The sequence below is a fragment of the Cyprinus carpio genome, chromosome B9 (assembly GCF_018340385.1).
Source record: "Cyprinus carpio isolate SPL01 chromosome B9, ASM1834038v1, whole genome shotgun sequence".
NCBI lineage: Eukaryota > Metazoa > Chordata > Actinopteri > Cypriniformes > Cyprinidae > Cyprinus > Cyprinus carpio.
The window spans coordinates 6,739,423-6,758,026 of record NC_056605.1 but is presented as its reverse complement, the minus strand read 5'-3'; the positions used below and the strand labels follow the sequence as shown (position 1 = coordinate 6,758,026).

The 18,604-nt window shown below is 36.0% G+C and overlaps 1 protein-coding gene across 1 annotated transcript in view; it reads right to left on the bottom strand.

The window, feature by feature from the left end:
• The window catches only part of LOC109098602 (ephrin type-A receptor 3-like), a 123,459-nt gene that overhangs the window by 23,430 nt on the left and 81,425 nt on the right, over positions 1-18,604 (bottom strand). The window contains exons 7-12 of the mRNA XM_042730766.1: positions 12,867-13,029; positions 10,875-10,977; positions 10,329-10,393; positions 8,856-8,981; positions 6,798-6,983; positions 369-430 (exon numbers count right to left, since the gene is read on the bottom strand). Coding sequence (XP_042586700.1) covers positions 369-430; positions 6,798-6,983; positions 8,856-8,981; positions 10,329-10,393; positions 10,875-10,977; positions 12,867-13,029 — 705 coding nt within the window. The remainder of the gene's footprint in view (positions 1-368; positions 431-6,797; positions 6,984-8,855; positions 8,982-10,328; positions 10,394-10,874; positions 10,978-12,866; positions 13,030-18,604) is intronic.

Sequence of the window (18,604 nt, the reverse complement as noted above, 5' to 3'; positions counted from 1 at the left end):
TGTTTGAAACACAGGTAATGTCAGTGTCTATTTAAAGAGGCCTCGGCTGCGAATACGAATGTGATGAATTTGGGCGACGTTGTGAACACAAAGGCACTGTTAAAGAAAATCTAATCTCTCCACAGCAAAGAGAGAAATAGGTGAGTCAGCGGAGAGCAATTTGTGTCTATTTGTATAAATGAGAATGAAATGTTCAGAGAGCTTGGGAGAATGTCAGGCATGCTGTGATAAGCAGGTACTGTGAGAGGAAGCAGGAGAAGCTAAGACGCAGATGGGTTTTTTAATGATTTTAAGATGAGCCCTCTGTGCTTTTCCTCTGATCATACATAATGGAGTCTCATTAAATGTGCTCAGTGTGTCACACTCACTCGCAGGAAGCCGTCCAAAGAGCCGTTCTCCATGTACTCGGTCACTATCATCACGGGTTTACCTGAGGAGAGAGAAAATTCAGACGTGTCTCAGTCTAATCCAGAAAAGATGTGCCAAAACTGAGCTCTGCTTTGCTGCAGTGGTGTCATTTCTGCTGGAAGGCTGAATTGCCCAATTTGCAAACTAATGAGCTTATGTTAGACAAAAGAAAACATCTTCAAAGACAGAAATTTCAAGAGAAAAATATAATACATTCAAAGGCAAGGATAAGTTTGACCCATGAGTTAAGATATATATGTTCAGCATGACGACTTCCAAAGTATTATCAGTGACAACGCTGAATCCGCCAAGAAGAGTTTTATGAAATGTGAACGGGTCATAAAACCTGTCAAGAACAGTTTTTAATTATTTTCATGGTAATTAAGCATGTTTAAAAATCTGGGGTCAGTAAGTTTTTGTTTTTGTAAAAGACATAATTTATGCTCACAAAGAGTGCATTTATTTAATAAATATACAGTAAAATACTGTGAAATAGTATGACAATTTAAAATAACTGCACTATTGTAATATGTTTTAAAATATAATTTATTCTGATTATTTAGTGTCACAGGGTTCTTCAGAAACGTTTATTTTAAATAGAAATATTTTTTAACATTATAAATGTATTATAAATGTCTAAAACTGTCCCCTTTTGATCAATTTCATGACCATTTTGCTGAATAAATAAATAAACATATATATATATATATATATATATATATATATATATATACATATATATATATATATATATATATATATATATATATATATATATATATATATTATATATATATATATATATATAATGTATATGTACTGTATATATAACCCCAAACATCTGAATGGCAAATAATAAAACAATAAAATAAAAATATTGATAAAATAAAATGCAATAATGACAAAATATAATGAGAAAATAATTATATATTGTTTAAATTACTTGAATACAGGTTAAATGTGACAACTGGTAAAGGCACTTTAATCATCTTATATATGTATATTCTTTTATTATTTCCTTACCAAAAGTGACATTTATGTAGCCATTTTTTAAACAAATGATCATAAATTGACTTTCATAACTTGCTTAATATGGTTGGTAATATTTGATGTGCTGCCTTTAATTTGTGCTGATTAATAAAACATATAGTGTATCACAGTATTTTTTTTTTATAACAGTAATGAAAATTGAGTATTGATAATGAGAATAAAAAAAAAGAAAGAAAGGAAAGGAAATATGCTTAATTGCCATTAAAATGTCATGATGCATCATTATTTCAATGCCGAATATAATTTAAAACACAATTTGTTTCTGGGCTGAAATGTGATCTGAGTTCCTGACAGGTTTGGTGAGATTCACTCAAAGTGCTCTGCGCTGCCACATGTGGGTGTTATAAAAGGCTTTTTTTTTAGTATTATTTTTTTATAGAGTTTGAGAGGGTGAAGAGATCAGGTTGATGGCTACACACCAGGTTTTCATCACATCACAGACATTATCTGAAGCCCATAACAAGAGCAGAGGTGCAGCTCTTCACATGACACCTCTGACACAGCGGCTCAGAAATCATAACCATGACTTACTGTGACTTCACCTAAATGAGAGTTTCCTGCAGGATGAAAAGAGTCTCGGCCTGAACTTGGACGGACCACAAGGTCAACTGTCACTGTCTGACAGCTTTATTTTCTCTGTCCTGCCGTTCATAAATCAACGGTTTTATCATCTGCACTTTTTCTGTTCCTTATTTCAAAAACTTTATATCAATAATAGCCTGATGACCAGTCCATGTTGTCACGATATGTATGTGCAGTAGTCATAATTTAGTATTTTTTCCTCCCAGCGTCCCAAAAGCGGACAGCACAGCACTGTGATGAATGAGGTTTATGAAACGTGTGCAATTAAAATAAGTGGAAAAGAGCAACACTGCACAACTTATGAATATGCTGCAACAACATTGCTCACAGCAAGCAGTTTTTATTAACACTGCAAAAAATATTTTTTGATCAGTATTTGCATCTTAAAAGGAGATTAATTTACTTGGGAAGCAAAACTACATAAAATAATGAAACTACACTATAAAAATATTAAGTGTTCAGTAAACATATCCAGAACTAAGTTCATTTTTCTTACCCCAATAGAAAATATAAAGAAAGAAAGAAAGAAAGAAAGAAAGAAAGAAAGAAAGAAAGAAAGAAAGAAAGAAAGAAAGAAAGAAAGAAAGAAAGAAAGAAAACTATACAGTGAATAAACAAATGTATCTAGTTTTAATAATTTCACTTTTTTATATATAAAAAGGTGTATGGTTTTAATAATTTCACTTTTTTATATATAAAAGTGAGTATTTGGGGTGGGAGGAAAAAATAATTTTATATTCTCGCAAAACGTTCCCTCGGAAAGCAAAACTTTTGCATCTCGCAAAGATATTTGCGTTCCCTCGCAAAACTTTTTGCGTTCTCTCTCGCAAAATATTTTTTTACTTTTGCGTTCCCTCGCAAAACCACCTCTGTTTTGTCCGGCCCAGTCCAGTGCGGCACATTTTTGTTCATTATGTTTTTTTTCAAATACATTGCGAATATGGGAAAATTTGGATTTGTGATGAAAGAGAGCTGTACGTGAGCCCCAGTTTCGCTTTACATTTAGGTTTTGGCTTGTTTCTAGCTATTCGGGCTTTTATGCTTTTCCTGTGAGCATAATAGGCTATATTTTATTAATAAACTGTTTTACCATATTTTGGTTTAAATATAGCCCTATACTGTCTTTGTCCAGCTTCCCTAAGGATCCTTTGAAATCCTGACGGTTTTTTTTTGTGGGGAATCACGTTGTATTAGGGCTATTTGCTTTACTGATAGCTATTAAGGTATTATTAATATTACAATTTTTATTAGCATTAATAGTATTTATTAGGGCCTTACACATTGGGCCCCAATGCCACTGTTATAGTAGGTACATCACAAAGTGGGTAGAATGTCCCAAAACCATGTCTTAAAACTATAGGCAAAATTGACTGTAGCCTATTTGAACTTGGGTCCAAGTTTAAAATAAATCTCTTTCTTTCTTTTTACGAGGGAATAGCCTACGCTTTAAGGTGCAGTTTACCAGGTTACGTTCATATTCTGGGCAATTCTGCTTGTCTGTCTACTTTAATAATATGGTGTGTAATCCGTGTACTGAATTAAGTCATCCAGTGTGTAACAAACGTTATAGTCACGGGAAGAATGAGGCGGGAAACCGGCGAACATTCAAAACAAAACTTTAAATAAATTATACCTAAAAGCCCGTGACAGCCCCACCGTGGACGGACTGTCGCACACAAACAGAACAAACACAAAATAAAGTCCGAGCCTGGTCCTCTACGTCCACACTGTCATCAGTCCCCTCCCTTCAGTTCTCCTTCGCGGGACACACCGGTGAATGGCGCAGGTGCTCCACCGGCCTCACTCCGTTCCCACGGCTCACCACACAGTGTTTTACATTAAGCGTTTTAGTATGTCCCAAAAAGCATGCACTGACTATTTCTCCAAGTTCAAAACAAAACTCTATGAAAACCGCTCATTGTGAACTTATGGAGCTGTATAAACCATACAGCTGTAAAGTAAACAGGAAGTGTTTGTCCGACACTCAGCTGGTTTGCGAGAGAACGCAAACGTTTGCGATCATTTCACGCAAAAGTTTTGCGAGGGAACGCACGCAAACGCGGGGAACGCAAATAATTTGCGAGAGAACGCAAAAGTTTTGCGAGGGAAACGAAATATCTTTGCGAGAGAACGCAAAAGTTTTTGCGAGAGGAACGCAAAAAAAAAATTAAATGCAATATTTTTTTTTCCCCTCCCACCCCAAATTTTTCACTCACTCTGATTTTTTTCCCACCACAATGAACCTTAAGGGGCTCCCGTATAAAAAGAAATGTATCTAGTTATAATTATTCCTAAATATATTTACTGGGAAGCCATCCCAATTTTTATTTTTTATTTATTTTTTTATTTTTTTGTAGTTGAGTACCTACAATGTTTTTTTTATGGAAATGTTTATTGTTAAACTGTAATGGACCAGTCTTTAGATTTCAGTTGAGTTGTTTTATGGTTTCTGATAGCAGAAAAAACCCTTCTCCTTAAACCACACATCTCTCTAAACTTTTGATCCTGAAATCCCGCTTGCAATCAGTATCCCGGCCCCTTCGTCTCTGTGAAGCAGCAATCGCTGCTCCACAAATATTTTGCCTAACACAGGGCCAAAAGCAGCAGGTTAAATGGGGTGTGAACGTCTCTGAAACAGGGCAGTTAATAAACATTTCACGTCAGAGGCTACAGGAGACACATGCACAAACCTTGCCCCACGGCCCCAAACTCTGCACCCCAGGACTACTTTCACCACACGCAAAGTGCACCACCTCTGTAAAGACACACACACACACACACACACACACACACACACACACACACACACACACACACACACACACACACAGACACATATTACACAGGCCATTCTTTCCCAGCAACAGCCTCAAATGATAGTCATTTATGATGAAGTTTTCTCATTATTTACAGTCAAGAACTCTGAAGTGTGAGCACAGTAAGATGTACTCAGCCAACATAATCCTCATTTTATGAGGAATTATGGACATGAAAGGAAACTGTTACATTCCTTTCCGAATTCTACTTAAAGCAGAATGAAGCAAACCTTGGCCAGCAACACAATGTTTTTCACTACTTACTAAAATTGTGAAGATTTATTAAAGCCTCAATGAATCACACAATTTAAGTAAAAAAACTCAATTAAAACTTTCTTTCTTTCTTTCTTTCTTTCTTTCTTTCTTTCTTTCTTTCTTTCTTTCTTTCTTTCTTTCTTTCTTTCTTTCTTTCTTCCTTTCTTTCTTTCTAAATTTCTACATTTCTACATTTCTAAATTTTTAAATTTCTAAAATTTAAATCTTTATATTGGAAAAGGAAAAGCCTGCACACTATCCAAATTTGCAAAAATATCCAAAACATTTTTTTACTGCACATTTTATATTATTATTATTTATTTTTTTTTTTTTTTTTTTTTTCTTTCTTTCTTTCTTTTTTCTTTCTTTCTTTCTTTCTTTCTTTGCAGTTTGGGACACCGTGGCTATTTATTTATTTATTTTTTTAGCTATTTTAATCTATGTAATAATAGTGTAATATTTCATTTTTATATATAAATTATTATATTTATATTATTTTTTGAATAATAATATGCTGAGTTATTGTTTCATTTACCTCAACATATGCTTTTGAACAATACACCACTGGACGAAAATTTGGAATAATTAGGTGTTTTTGAAACATGGTCTCCTATGCTCAACAAGGCTGCATTTATTTATCAATATTGAGCATATTAGAATGATTTCTAAAGATTCATGACACATGATAAGTATTGATGCTGAAAATTCAACTTTGCCTCACAGGGATAATTTACTAATTTACATTGTAAAATGAAAGCAATCCTTTTAAATTGTAATAATATTCCACTTTTTTTTTTTTTTTTTTTTTTTTTTAATAATATTCCACTAATCTTTCACATCTTTCACAATAAAAAAAAAAAAAAAAAAAAAAAAAAAAAAAAATCATAATTATTCCAAACTGTTGTCCGGTACTGTATGGATTTCAAAATGCATTTGAGCATATTTTATATTTGGCTGTTCAATCGTTTGAACATTCACGTGCATGTGCAAGCGGTTGTACATTCAAATATCAAATACATTGGGTCCACTTGGTAATGCACACACACTGAACACGTCCATCTGTGCTCATCATCAATAAAGTGTATTGTACTTTCAAAGCTGTGTAAGAAACGGAACACAGTGTGCAAAATGAAATATACCAGAGCCTTAATACTAGCAGTCCATTTAAAGTCAGATAAGGTAAAGTGTGATTTTTTTTTTTAAATATATTTTTGCCTCTATCATTAAGAAAAAAACAGCCCCACAGAGCCCTTGAGGAGGCTTGTGCAATGGATTAAAGCATTTCGCTTTGATCATGCTACATAATAGAGACTGATCTAAGGAGATATATAAGCATATGTGATTTACAGCCCTATGTGAATTGTCTCTCGCACTGGATATTGGCCCAACGTTACAAGAAAGAGGTCAATACAACAGTGGCTTTCTGTGTAGAAGATTTGCCAACTTCATGACATCCGCTAATATTCCATAGCTGGAAACAGCTAATGTTTTATATGAGATACTCCCAAGCGGACGAGCTCTGAACTAACAAATCTTAACATGATAAATGAATCCTCTGAACAGACTCAACTCACTGTATGCTTTCATACAGATGCAGCAAAAAACCCAAATCATTCATCTTTCTCCTATTAACGTGGGATAATAAAATGGTATCAGAAGTAAATTTTGAACAGGTGTGTAACTTACTGCGTGTGACCACACCCTCCAACCTGATGATGTTGGGGTGGTCGAACTGTCCCATGATGCTCGCTTCACTGAGGAAGCCCCGCCTTTGCTTCTCTGTGTATCCGGCTTTGAGCGTCTTGATGGCCACACAGATCTCCTTCTTAGACGGCAGCTTCAGTCGGCCGCTGCACACCTCTCCAAACTCCCCTGATGAGAGACGCTTATTTTAGAGAAAGTGAAGGCTAACATGGGAAGCACTGATTTCTGTTTTAATTAAACTGTATCCATGTTAATTACCTCTCCTCACTGGAGTTGTCAGATTTAAGAATTACATCTAGCTTTGTCTGTCTAAGAAACACAACATAATCATCTGTGGGAAGACTGGTTAAAGCTTCCAATAGGAATAAACTGGAGATTTCTGTGAATATTTTTGGTAAAATGTGCTCTGGGTACCTATTTGTTACTGTATTTTAAGCTACAGTACCTAGTAACAACATTTTACTGCATTTTGGATATATAATTTTGGACCTAACATGCATTAAATTGATAAAAAAAATACAGTAAAGACATGTATAATGTTAAAAAAGTTTACATTTAAATAAAACTTTCAATTGAACAAATAATTCCAAAGAAAAAAAATATTAGTCAGCACAACTGTTTTCAACATTGATAATATTAAGAAATGCTTCTTGAGCAGCAAATCAGCAAATTAGTATGATTTCTGAAGGATCATGTGACACTGAAGACTGGAGTAATGATGCTGAAAATTCAGCTTTGATCACAGGAATAAATTACATTTTAAAATATATTAAAATTAGCTCTTTAATATTACCATAATATGTTTTTTTTTTAATAATGTATCTTGATGATAATGACTAGTGAGCATGAGAGACATTTTTTTTAAATATTACAAAATCTTACTAACAAGAAGAATTTGAACATTAGTGTACATTAGAAAAGAGCATCAGCTTGTCTGATAAAATGATAAAAAAAAAAAAAAATTGACAGGTAGGATGGGTCAGTAACATTTCAAGGCGGAGCCTAATGAAAGGTGAATCGCAGCATCATAGTGAATGGATCCCAGCCTTAAACTGAGTTATGTATGCAGGTGTAAGAGCACACATCAAACAGCTCAGCAGGAGGTCAGATCTTCACTATGGACAACGCTGACAGAGACTTGGATGGACATTTGGGTAAAGATGATGTCACCACCCAGACATCCAAGCCAGGGCCGTGTCCTGTTTGCGTAATTCAACGTGCAATTACTTTATTTCCCATGCAAGTTTAGAGAGATGGGTGAAATCCAGGCTTGCTGTCTGGAAAAAGTTAGCCGGAATAATTGCAAGCTGTCTAAACAGCCGCCATGCTGGACTTGGCCAGCGTTCAGATGATGTTGACCATCTTAAATATCAACCTGGCTTAATCCTCAGCAGTGATCGCTCTGATAAGCTATGCAGACAAATGAAGGTCTACCGAACCCACGCTAGTAGATCATTTTCCAAGCTATATAAAAAAAAACAACCCCCCTTTTTACACTTTTGCATCGCTTGCCAAAGTGTAAGAAAGCCGTAAAATGCAGATTTACAAAAGAAGTGACATCCGAAGCAGGGAATGTGCTTATTTGCAGTGTGCGAGCCCTGATGTTTGTATGCCGACTTTTACGGTGGTACATCAAAAGAGAACGGTTTCTTTATTTGCTGCATTGTCTACAGAGCCATGAATCACAAGGCATTATCTTGATATGTGCTTGGCTGTTTAAGACATCAGGGATGCGGGGGGAGAGAGAGAGAGAGAGAGAGAGAGAGAGCTGTGGGGGGTGAAATATAATATCCCAGCCGGAGGTGTGCTCTGCTTACCCATGCTCCTCTGCTCTGGCAGCAGGCAGTCTATTAAAGGCATTGAGGCAGTGAGGATGAGCACTGGGAGGGACCCTTTCCCCATCTCAAAGCCACACACCTCCAGCTGCGGTGCTAAATGATTCTCATTTACACCACCTGCCACGTTTGTTACAAGTGTATTTTGGTCCAGGGCAGGTAACTTTGTTTCATTGCACCAGAGAGTGAGGATGATGCCACATACCTGCCCCAACCACTTTGTCGATGGCGATACAGGACGCTTCCAATTCCTTGGCAAATTCGTGCACTGCTTGACTCGGGTCTTCATAAGTGTGCGGGTCCACGTAGGTCTTGATTCCAGGCAGTCGCACTGAAAATCAAACAAAATAATCTAGATTGGAGGAAACACCAGTGCTTACGAGGCAAGGCATTTTGTGGGTTAATAGCAAAACATGCATATATATATATATATATATATATATATGTTCAATAATGTAAGTATTTTTAGGGCATGTGGAAACGCAACTTGATTACAGTATGTCATTTGTGGTGCTTCATGGGAGCGGGTGGAGCTTAAGGTTAATTTGGTGCAATTTACATGCTGTAACTCTCTGATTGGTGGATTTTTTTATAGCATCATGGATAATGTGTTAAACAGTGGATTCCCTGGTGAAAAACTACAATTGATATGATGCAAACTGATGGCTTCACTAAAAGCGTATCGATTTACAACCTTTCTGCTCACAGTAGGTTTATCATTAAAAATCAACTTCCCTATGGAGAATATGAAAGGCATTTTTATTTCTGGAACCTGACTGTTTCACTCTTGAATAGGTGCAAGAAAGAAACAACCAATCAATCAATCAATCAGAGTTTGGTATGTGAATAGATTCAGAAAAGAAGACCAATCAGAATTCATTGTTCTGAATGTTGCGCATTCTGTCAATATAATGGGAGATTTTCAGAATTTCCTATTAAATTTCCTTAAAAGTTTAAAGGTCATAAAACCAAAAGAACAGTCAGCATGCCAGAGATTTAATGTTGCATTTAATGTTGCTCAGCAAAATTCACAGGTAAAAGAAAGCAGAACTGAATGTGACAAAATGTAAAAATAAAAACTATACTTAGAATGTGTGAGGACTATTAATACAGTGCTATCTTGCAAAACAAACAAACAAACAAACAAACATGTTGCACTGTATAAATACTGATGCTTGTGAGCAGCATTTGCTGTGCTTGGGAGGTTCAATGTGAAAAAAAAAATACCATATTCCATCGCAGAGGTTGTTGATTTGAATCTTTACAATAGGAAGCTAAGGGTGTCAAGAAATGCAATTTGCTGGGTTTGAAGATGGATAGGTCTATTATGGATGACCTAATCAGTTAGCTAAGCTATACTCCTACAGGACACCTCATGCAGGTTAATCTAAGAGAAATTGTGTGGGCCTCCATTAAATTTCCTTCCTAATACCTCTGCCAGTGTGAAAAATGGCAGCATACGGACAATTGGCTTGCTGTAGCTCGGGAGCAAAAGGGATATTACAAAAACCTCCACCGTTACTGGCTTCTTGTGGGCTGTCTGACATTTAAAAATAAATACTAGAGCAAAACTTTGTTTTGATTTTTACTATTTGTAAGGAATGGGTATTAAACACCTGGAAAGAACCTGAATACTTGCAGGTGTTATTGAGAATTATTGAGGTGTATATATACTCACAGTGGCCGTTGCCAAAGGGCAGCCTCTTCTCATCTGGATGTTTGGACTTGCTATATCTACACAACCTGTCAATTAAAGTGATGAAAAGCGTTAATTATTCTTAACGGCTTTAATTGGATCCTTTTTCTTCTCTAAACGATGTACGAAGCAACTAAAACCTGAACAGACAAAAGTCAGAGCCAGGAACAACTCGACTGTTTTGCTTTTCTATAAGGCATGACAGTATTCTGGGGTTTTATAATAAGCCATAGATTCATGCACTCTTTCAATGGTGCCGCCTGCCAAAATCAGCTCCTCTACATGACACGACACTCGACTCTCACGGTGCCCCTTACATTCGGCAGGAAAAATAACACGGCTTCTGCCAAGTGAATCGTCTATGACTATATATAGGCAGCAGACATGAAGGGGCACACATTTTCATACTTCATATCTGAAGGGTGGGAGATCAAGGGTCCTGCGGAGAGACTTGAGACAGCAAAGTGACAGCTTCAAGATGGGCACACTTAAACCTCTGTGTGACTGCGCTTTGACTGACAGACAGACCTGCTTATCACAATGTAGAGCACTACAGTGAGGAGGATGATGGCCACGGCGGAGGAGACAGCGATCAGCACTACCTGACTGTTCTCACTGGACATGGAAAAGGCTGCGGAGAGAGACAGAGAGAGAAAGAGACATTTTAAACACACATTGGACAGATATGTCGCTGTTCAAGGTTAATTAACACATATGTACCATTTTTAAAAAAAATAATGGCATCGAACTTAAACCCAACTTCAGTTCATAACTCAATACTTCACACAAATTCAAATAGAAACATTAAAAGACGTGCGCTAGAAGAAGTGTGTTGTACTAAATGTGCACTTGTATTTAAAATAAACGTGTTTGCAGATAATATGAAATTAATGAAATAAAAGGTCACTTAAGTGTACTTACAGAGAGTACACCTTAATAAATATGTTTCTTAACACACTTAAATACACTTTTGAACAGTGCACTTTGTAACTACTTTAAATAGCATTTTATATAAATACTATATACTGTACGTACTTTAAAATACTGTAGTATGCTTGTGATGTGTTAACTAACATGCAAATTCACATGTAAAGTGCTTATAACTTTAACTGTAGTGTGTTATTTGATATTACATTTAAAGTTAATCTATTTTAAATGTATTAAATTGCAACTTCATTAAATGTGTAATTATACATGTATTTAAATACATGACATGAAAGTTTCAACAGAAATTACAGTATATATTTAGTTTAACTTGTCAGTACATTTAGCAGTGCACTTAAACTATATATTTAAGACAATAGAAGTAATTATGAAATTACATATAAAGATTTTGAAAGCAATCTAAAGTTCTACTAATTTAGCATTTCATTTAAAGTGTATTTCTTTTAACAAGGGTCCTGAAGGCCCATTTATATTTCACCCATTAAGAGTATGACAGGGTCAAAAAGACTGATTTTTATAGTGGATAATTTTCCACATTATAAGTAATTCCCATTTGTAGTTAAAACACCAGAAAAATATAATTGTTGCTGCTTTTAAATACACGTGTGATGTGAAAAGTTTATTTTGTTACTCCATCAACACACTCTGTTTTTCTTCAGTAGATGGAGTTGACAGTAAGTTTGAAACAATCTTGTATTCTCAATCCATTCTTAATCAAAGCTGAATGCTAGATTTTAAATATTTATCATAAATATGTGACATGACAGCACAGGTTTTTTTTGTATCAGATGGTGTTGACACATATTGAGTGATGGCAAAGTAAAACACATTTTGTGAGGAAATGGAAGCAGCAGGAGGCTGTGCGCCATTGTAAATTAATACCGCAGATTATACTGATTATTATTATTTTTTTTTTTTGTTCTGCTTTTTTTTAGTAATAAAATCAATTGATTGATCAATTGGATTGGATTAATTAAAAAATCAGTGTTGAGAAATAAACCTTTAACAATCATTTAGATAACCATTACTTCCCACAGACAAATGTTTTACACAATTTATATACTATCCTATTCATAAAACATTTTCTTTCATTATGGAATATCTGGTGACTGAGAAACATAATTCCATGCGCATTGGTGTATATTTCACACCAGCTATACATGTAGAGGCACCTATAGATCGCTGATTGTGTTCAGAAACCTGTGGAGAGCCACTCACAGTATCTTTTCATTACATGAGTGTGCATTGATTTCCTATAAATGTTTCATTAGATAAAAAGGCCTTCAGCAATGCTGCGACACAATATAGGGTTAACAAAATGCTCAGTCTAAGTGCTCAACAGTGCTGCAGAAAACATCAAAAGATGCAGCACGTATCGTTTAACCCAAGTGGTTTATTCTGTGTGAATGACTTGTATGACCGTGCATTGGATCAGAAAGCAAGGGAACTGCGAGCCTTTGTCTGTATTGTTCGTTGCGCTGCACAGCTGTGAATGGATTAAATCTGCTGTTGTGACTGCAAGGGAATGTGACTGTAAATAGAGAACAGAATGAAAGGAAGTATGTAAATGCTTACAGTCTGGACTGGTCTCAAACTCAAACTTGCGACTGCTGCCGCCGTATCCGGCCGCGGTGCGTGCTCTGATTTGTAGCAGGTAGATCGTGTCGGGTTTAAGTCCGTTCAGTGTAACGTTTGTGCCCTTTGACCTCAGGATGGTGTAGCTGGTCTCTTGTTCCTGCTGTAGGATAGAAAGCAATAAGAGGAAAACAAGAGATATGTTAGCTTTAGCATAACATAAACATTTTAACGTCTTTTGCCTCCAATATTAATGAATCAGACTGATGCTGAGTCAAAAACATCTTTTATGATTTTCTGGTTATTATGATGCAAGATTTCATTGTTTGATGAATGCACATGTTAAGAGGACAGCATTGATTTGAAATATAAATATTTTGTGACATTACAGATGTCTGTATCACTTTTGATCGATTTACATGATTTCTTTCTGAATAAAAGTATTAAACTATTAAAACTGAACGCAAACTTTTGAATGCTGGTACATTTCTGATCAGAACAGGATGTTCAGCAAGAAAATGTGCTCCAGCAGATGCATGTTTACCACCTACATTTTCCTGGGACTGTTACTAATATGGACTGAATTGCCTTAAAGGGACTTCAGAGCAACCTAAAGAGGATCTTAAAATCTTAAAGAGGAACAGTGAGCATTTGAAGTAAATCATATCTCATTAGAGACACACAGAGACATCCGTCTGTCTGACGTGTGACCGTTGGAGCGGACAGGAGAGGGACGTCCCACCGGACGTGAAAATGCATGCTCATCAGGAGCATCTAAGGCTGCTTGGGACAGTGCCAGCTCATCTTAATATACTGCCACCTTCTCCTTAGATTTTTATGGCTTTCCTAAAGATTTCTGTGGTACACTGATCCTCTCTACAAGCGAAAAAACCTAACTGATTTATGGGGCGCCTTTGCTTTCAAACCATTGTTTCCAGATGTTTCTCTGACTGGAAAAAGGCAGGAGTGGAATGAGAGAGAGGGGAGGTTTCTGTTGTTTATTGTAGGAGTCCAGAAATGGGGGAAAACATCCCACAAACAGAGGGATCACTCATTTGCTGGCATTATCCAGCACATTCATCCATGTAACTTATCAGTCTTCGGCCATGGCTAGTGTTATGGCAAACCTTCAAAAGTTCATTTGCATTTTGCTCCATCGTTGACCTCTAAGAATAGCTCACTTGTCCACACTGTAGATATCGAGTTTCTCCACGCTGAAGTAATTAATGGCAAATGAGATTTGAGAGCATCTTTTCGTGGGTCGGCAAACACGTAAAAGAATTAAAGCTCTATTGGGTTTCATGTCTAGACTACACATGCTAATAGGATTTTTGATGCGCGCTGGTATGGACCATAGTTGTCAGACGCCACTAAATGACAAAGGCAGTGTACAGTTACATATGCTGGATTTCTTTGAATATCCTTAGCTTATCCACTAATCAGAAACAAATAAAACAGCAATGTTAGCACAGCCACATTTAGAACAATGCTGCACTGATGCGACTGCTGGTACAAAAGAAGCAAAGCTTTCAAAATGCTAAAAAACTGGTTTTGATTTTCGGATTTCCAGAAAAAGCTTAAAAAATAGCCACACAGAACTCTGTAAGAACAGATTAAACTTCAAAAGTTAAAAGTTTGGAAAAAGAGGGGGAAAAAATAACACTTTTATTCAACAAGGAGACATTAAATTGAAGAAAAATTGTCAGTAAAGTATTTTACATTATAAAATATTTCTATTTAAAATAAATACTGTTTTGGGGACTTTCTATCCATCACAGAAGTATTATGGTTTTCACAAAAATATTAAACAGCACAGTTATGACAACGTATTTTTTTTTTTTTTTTTTTTACAAAACCGTTATATTAGAATGATTTGATTTTTGTGACACTGGAGTAATGAAGCTGAAATCCATCTTTGCCATCATTTGAAAATATACTAAACTAGAAAACAGCTACTTTTAATTGTAGTAATATTTTACAATATTACAGTTCTTACTGTATTTTTGATCAAATTAATGCAGCCTTAGTGAGCAAAAGAGATTTCATTAAAAAATATTTTTAAAATATTTTAAAAATCCCGACCTTTAAAAATGTAGTGTATATGTTCTTTGTGTTTCTTGTTTAAAGAAATTGTGATTAATGTTAGAATGTTGGTATATTAGGAATTCTAGAATTCTAATGAGATAATATAGAAAAAAATTTAATAAACATACTAGATAGAATTTATATATAGGATTTTTACAAAGCAATAACTACTATACACAGTGAAGGTTTTTTTTTTTTTTTTTTTTTTTTTAACAGTAGACCAAATCAGTTGGCAGTTTACCTAAATGTTGAATATATGACCTCACATGGATATAACATTTGCTAAATCCTGTGGAAAATGTGGAATATGCAAGCAAAAAATAAAAGCAACAAACATGCACATGCAATATGCGTCTTTACTGCTTAAATACACATTTCACCACATAAGTAATAATATTTGACATTGACCAGACTTATACAATCAAAACCAGACCGCTGGTTTAGACGGAACATGTTACTTACAGCATTCAAAATAAATGAAAAGCCATATTTTATCAGCATTGCATGGTTTTTATTCACATCTCCTTTCACAAAGAGCCAGTACGTGCTGCGATGATGGCAAAACATGGCTTTCCGTTAGGTCATAGATGCTCTTTTGGGCCTTACATCTGTTAATGCGGCTGAGCTTTGGAAGTTGTGTAAAAATGTCCAGGCTGTATTACAGAAACTTCTGAATCAACTCTGAATCCGATCTAGAAAGTAACCAAGGCCATTTCACTGAGTAAATGGAACTTTTTTTTTTTTATCTTAAGTCAAGAATTAAGATCGAACGTTTCTGTAATACAGCCCTAGGAGCTTAAATTGGAAGCAATATTTTGGAAACCGGGTGTTTCGGCTCCTCTCACAGCCCTTTTCAAATGAAAAACTAATCCAAAACAGCTTTTTCCGGGGTGCCCAAAGAGCCTGTAAGTGTCACCAGCGAGCATCTGTTTGTAAAAAGTGATTTCATCTGTAGATCTGTATATCTAGCAGTTTTATAAATGCGGTAGGACGTCGACTGACAAAACCCATCATGGAAAGTAACGAACACATGACTCCAATGGAAACCTAGTGACTAATGCAAACATCACATTTGATCTGGATCCGACGACAATCATTTCTACCCCTTTCTCGAACGCAGCACAGAAACCATTTCAAACCTCCAGACTCTGAATGCAATCCACAAATGGAGCGCATCAGGTTTTATGGTTTGAGGAGGCCTCGAATATATAAATTCACTCTGAAGACGAAACCAATACCTCGCGTCGTATTGTATGCGTCTCTGTTCGAGTCATAAATCTTTTCCCAGGTTGTCACCGTTCACTGCTCACGACATCATGTGATCAGCTGGAAATCATATACAGGTGTGTCGAAATTTTCGCTGGAGAAAACTATATCCTTACCATATGTCCTAGGTCTGCATCAGCCACCTCCCAGCTCCGGGGTTTGACAAGGCGTGCAACTGTTACTTTTCGACAAGTGCGCTATTGGTGGAATTTAATATGCTTGTCATGTTCTACTTTGACAGTCTAAATATTGCAATCTGGGCTTACAGCCTTCCTCTCCACTAAAGAAGAAATTCTGTAAATACAAAATGGCTTTTCCAAAGCATTTCTTCCATCCAAGCTGCAGGAGAAATAAACATTCTCGAATACGCTCTGAGATCAATACGATAAATGGACAAAATCATCACAAATATGCACCGTTTCCAGACAATTAAAAAGCTCTATCCGTCAATAACGCCAATTTTAGAGTGTTGCCAAAAAGACGAACGCGATCGGGATGCTGTAACGTCAGGGAAACATGAACCAGAGCGCTCAAGTATTTAGAGATGCTTGAATCGTAAGGCCCTTTCCTCTTTCGTAGCATTGTTAATTTGATATATACACACAAAGAGCAGAGCATTCCCCCCTGGCGTATAATCAAAAAGAGATTTACTTTAAGTGAAGCAACATGGATCTCTTGGACCTCCGGACTGGATGACGCTTTCTCACAGGAGCTGCATCACTAGGGTTACCGAGCATCTCGATGCCTTTTTGGGAATCCATTAAGCGCAGTTTGTTTGATTTTGCGCTATACAACATTATGCAGTGTAAACATCATGGTGTTTTTGAACTCGGCCTGTTGATGCCACATTTTCTTTGAAAAGTCACTTAGCGGATCTGGCTCTCTTTTATGAGGTTTATATGTTCAAGTCTGCGGCCTGTGTGTCACTGAATCCGGTAAGAAGATTTTGGGCCCCCTTTTCTTCTCTGTGTGTGTTTTGTAAGGGTGAAGGTGGCATGTTATCCTCTGCCAACCTAGATCAAGGGGCACCGAGGGTCTTACCGAGGGTGTCCCTGGCTTTTCCACATGGCAGCACCGCTTGTGTAGGATTTGGGCGACTCCAGCTATGCCTGATGAAGCAGTGCCTCACAAGGTTGTGTAATTAACAGGAATCAATGGAGAGATGGACTAGATTTCATTGTGAACGGGGAACACCGTGCCACCCAGGGTCAAATGAGACATGGAGGATTTCAGGAGCCCCCGAGTGTACCTGTGCCAGACGGTGAAAATGAGCTGCCTTTTGCTTGCAAATAAGGGGATTACGGTCAAGCGAAAGCATTTCCACTGGCGGAGATTTGGGCCTCACTGATCTCACAGAAAGACGCATTACAAAGGTCCTCTGTAGGAAGCGCAGGGTCCAACGATTTTCTTTTTTCACCAGCAGATGGGAAAGCGCTATCAGCATATTTGGACTGAATTTAAATGTTGAACACATTCTGAGCGTAACTATCCTCAAAAGGTCAACTCATAAAGTTTGCCCATTCAAGAACAATTCAGATGAAACATTTAGGCTTAACTTTTTACAGTGATTCTATGGTTAACTCATTAGCTCATTCTGCAGAAGCTTAGGCTGTATAACGGCTGTTTTTGTGTTCAGTGCTACTCTTCATATGGTAAATATATCTTTAAAAAAATATCTGTTAACTTCAAGAGCAATGTCAAAGTTATTTAACAGATAATGCTTACTGTAAGATAACTTATTACAGCTGGATGATATATTAAATATTCACAATTACCACAATAAGATTTTTAAAATACTTTTATTCAGTAAGGATGCATGAAATTGATCAAAAGTGACACTAAAGACTTTTACATTGTTACAAAAAAGTCTTTCTATATACCAAATATACTAAACCTAAAAAAAGATAATAGTTTCTAAAAAAAAAAAAAAGTTTTCAACATTATTGATGATAAAACATCAGCATATTAGATGATTATAACTTTTCTGAAGGATTATATGACACTGAAGACTGGAGTAATGATACTGAAAATTCAGCTTTGCATCACAGGAATAAATTACATTTTAAAATATATTCAAATAGAAAACACATACTTTAAATTGTAACAATACTGCAGTATAATACAATTTTTACTGTGTTTTTTGATCAAATAAATACAGCCTTGGTGTGCTTTAATTTTATTTTTTACCAACCCCAAACTTTTGAAATGTTGTACTCAGCAATTATTTTGATGCAATATAAAACTAAGTTTATTATTATTATTATTATTATGGCCATTAAGTTTTAAAAAGAACATAGTCGATAGTTTGTGTAAATCAGTTTAAACTGTTTGTTTTAATGGATCTATCTATCTATCTATCTATCTATCTATCTATCTATCTATCTATC